The sequence below is a fragment of the Poecilia reticulata genome, linkage group LG13 (assembly GCF_000633615.1).
Source record: "Poecilia reticulata strain Guanapo linkage group LG13, Guppy_female_1.0+MT, whole genome shotgun sequence".
NCBI lineage: Eukaryota > Metazoa > Chordata > Actinopteri > Cyprinodontiformes > Poeciliidae > Poecilia > Poecilia reticulata.
Window position 1 is genome coordinate 9,168,388 of NC_024343.1, and position 2,064 is coordinate 9,170,451.

The following is a 2,064-nucleotide window of genomic DNA, read 5'->3' on the forward strand; positions in this document are numbered from 1 at the left end:
AAAACATTAATACTGCAATACTTTTGTTTGACTCGGTCCCACCTACCGGAGTGTATGAGCATATGCTGTTTCAGGTTTTGAATGCGTGTGAATCTGACTCCACAGGTTGGGCATTGAAAAGGCCGGTCTGGGCCATTGGTGCCAGGTCGAGCCGATGGGCTTATATAGAGGTGGTATGGATACTGAATACCTTCCAGCCTAAAACAGAAACAAAGAACACCAGAGTCAATTTTGATTTGGTGGATACATGGAACATTACCTATAAGTACTTTTATGTTTACTTTTTAGCGTTAAATCCTACATTTTATATGATATATTCAGGGTTTTCCCKAGTGTATCATAAGCCTGGAGGGTCACCASGTTTTACTTCCCCGCCACACTAAGTGTTATTTATTTTAAATAGGTTTGTTATACAGCAGTAACAGCAACAATAAAGACTWTTAGCTAGGTTTATAGTTCACAWATTGAACTGGGCACGAGGGTGTGCACACCAATTGCGCCATCCCTGAACCTGCCCGCTGGCCTCACATTATTATAATTTCCAAATTATGACGCCKGCTCATGTAACACCAAATTTTTGCAACTTAAGATAAAAACTCAGTGGGCTGCTGGTGGACTGCCCTACCCCCAAGCTTAGTATATTTCCTGGGGAAACCATGAAATATTTAATTTGATAGTTCATGATTTTTGGAAAATTGGTAACTATTGTGAAACTGATTGGATTCCTGCCACATCCAGCATCTGGTTTTAGGTATAATCAATCAATTTCCAATAAAACTGACATATGGAGCTTAATGTTAGTCTTCTTTACCAATCATTCGGTTAGAACAGTCAACACTGTCCAAACTAAAAATTCCAAGGTAGTCTTGCTTATGCAATGCAGAACACCATCTCCTCGGGTGTGACATCAAACCCAGCTTCAACTTCTGAGATCAACAGAACAAAGCATTATTCCGCCAATTACTTGACTAACAAAATATACCAACATATCATTTTATGCAGATAAAAAAGTAACCAGAGGGTAAAGCAAGAAGCTAAAAGATGTTCGACAACCTTCACCACCACTTAAAACCTTAAGGTGGATGCATGTATACATAGGAGGTGTGTGGAAATATGTAATCCTTTCAAAAAAGTGGAGTCCGCACTTCTAACTCTTCCTCAGTTCCATCAAGTTCACACCTTTAAAAAAAATCCCTGGACTAAGTGGTAGGTGAGGATGACAACATGAGTCAGTCGTTTTATGTCTGACATTTGCAGATGATCCTCTTGAATGGAAGTCAGTTCTCATAAAATAAATCACATCTCTTAATTTGACAAAAAAAAGAAATAAGAAATAAAAAAATGAAACCCCACTAGTTAGATTGGGTGYATCACCTCAGGTCCAGATGAATTACCTAAACAGGGGTGGTCCAGACATGCTGTGATGAGCTTCATGTCTATAAGTTGTTTATGACTTATGACACGTTCATGGCAAGTTCTGACAAAGGTACCTCTCATCATCCTCTGCGTGTCCTCCAGCGTTAGAGGTGCTCTGCATGGAAGGCAGGCTTTCTGACACACCTTCATCCATTGATCCTGGGAGGAGAAAGAGGAGCGAGTGATTCATGGAGGCTATACTACATGATGAAACTATATGAAAATGTCTTACACTCACAGAAATACTTAACCCTGTGAGATTTATGTAATTTTATTATGACAAATTTCCATTTAACTTTTTTGTAGAGAATTTTAATGCAAACCTATCAAATAAACTTTACATGATTCATATTCATCAGTGTAATAAAGCCTATTTATGTTTAATTGCATAATCCTTAGGTTTATGTATTTGGTATTATAGTTATATTAATTTAATAAGTATATTTATTTTAAATACATAAAGTACMTTGTTTTAATTTCATAACAATCAAGTTAYCTATGCAACTTACAATATATTTCTTTGAATTACATGTCATTTAGGCTTATGCAATAAACCAAATTTGATCACATTTATGCTATTCCCTCCCATTCAGTCAACTGTGATGGTAAATGGACTGAACGTATAGTGTTTAGACTCACATTCACCCA

General features: G+C 37.1%; 1 protein-coding gene across 4 annotated transcripts in view; it reads right to left on the minus strand.

Annotated features, from left to right (window-relative positions):
* The window catches only part of zbtb44 (zinc finger and BTB domain containing 44), a 65,464-nt gene that overhangs the window by 39,359 nt on the left and 24,041 nt on the right, over positions 1 to 2,064 (minus strand). For all 4 annotated transcript variants that reach the window (XM_008425248.2, XM_017308271.1, XM_008425247.2 and 1 more), the window contains exons 3-4: positions 1,491 to 1,575; positions 47 to 198 (exon numbers count right to left, since the gene is read on the minus strand). In XM_008425248.2, coding sequence (XP_008423470.1) covers positions 47 to 198; positions 1,491 to 1,575 — 237 coding nt within the window. The remainder of the gene's footprint in view (positions 1 to 46; positions 199 to 1,490; positions 1,576 to 2,064) is intronic.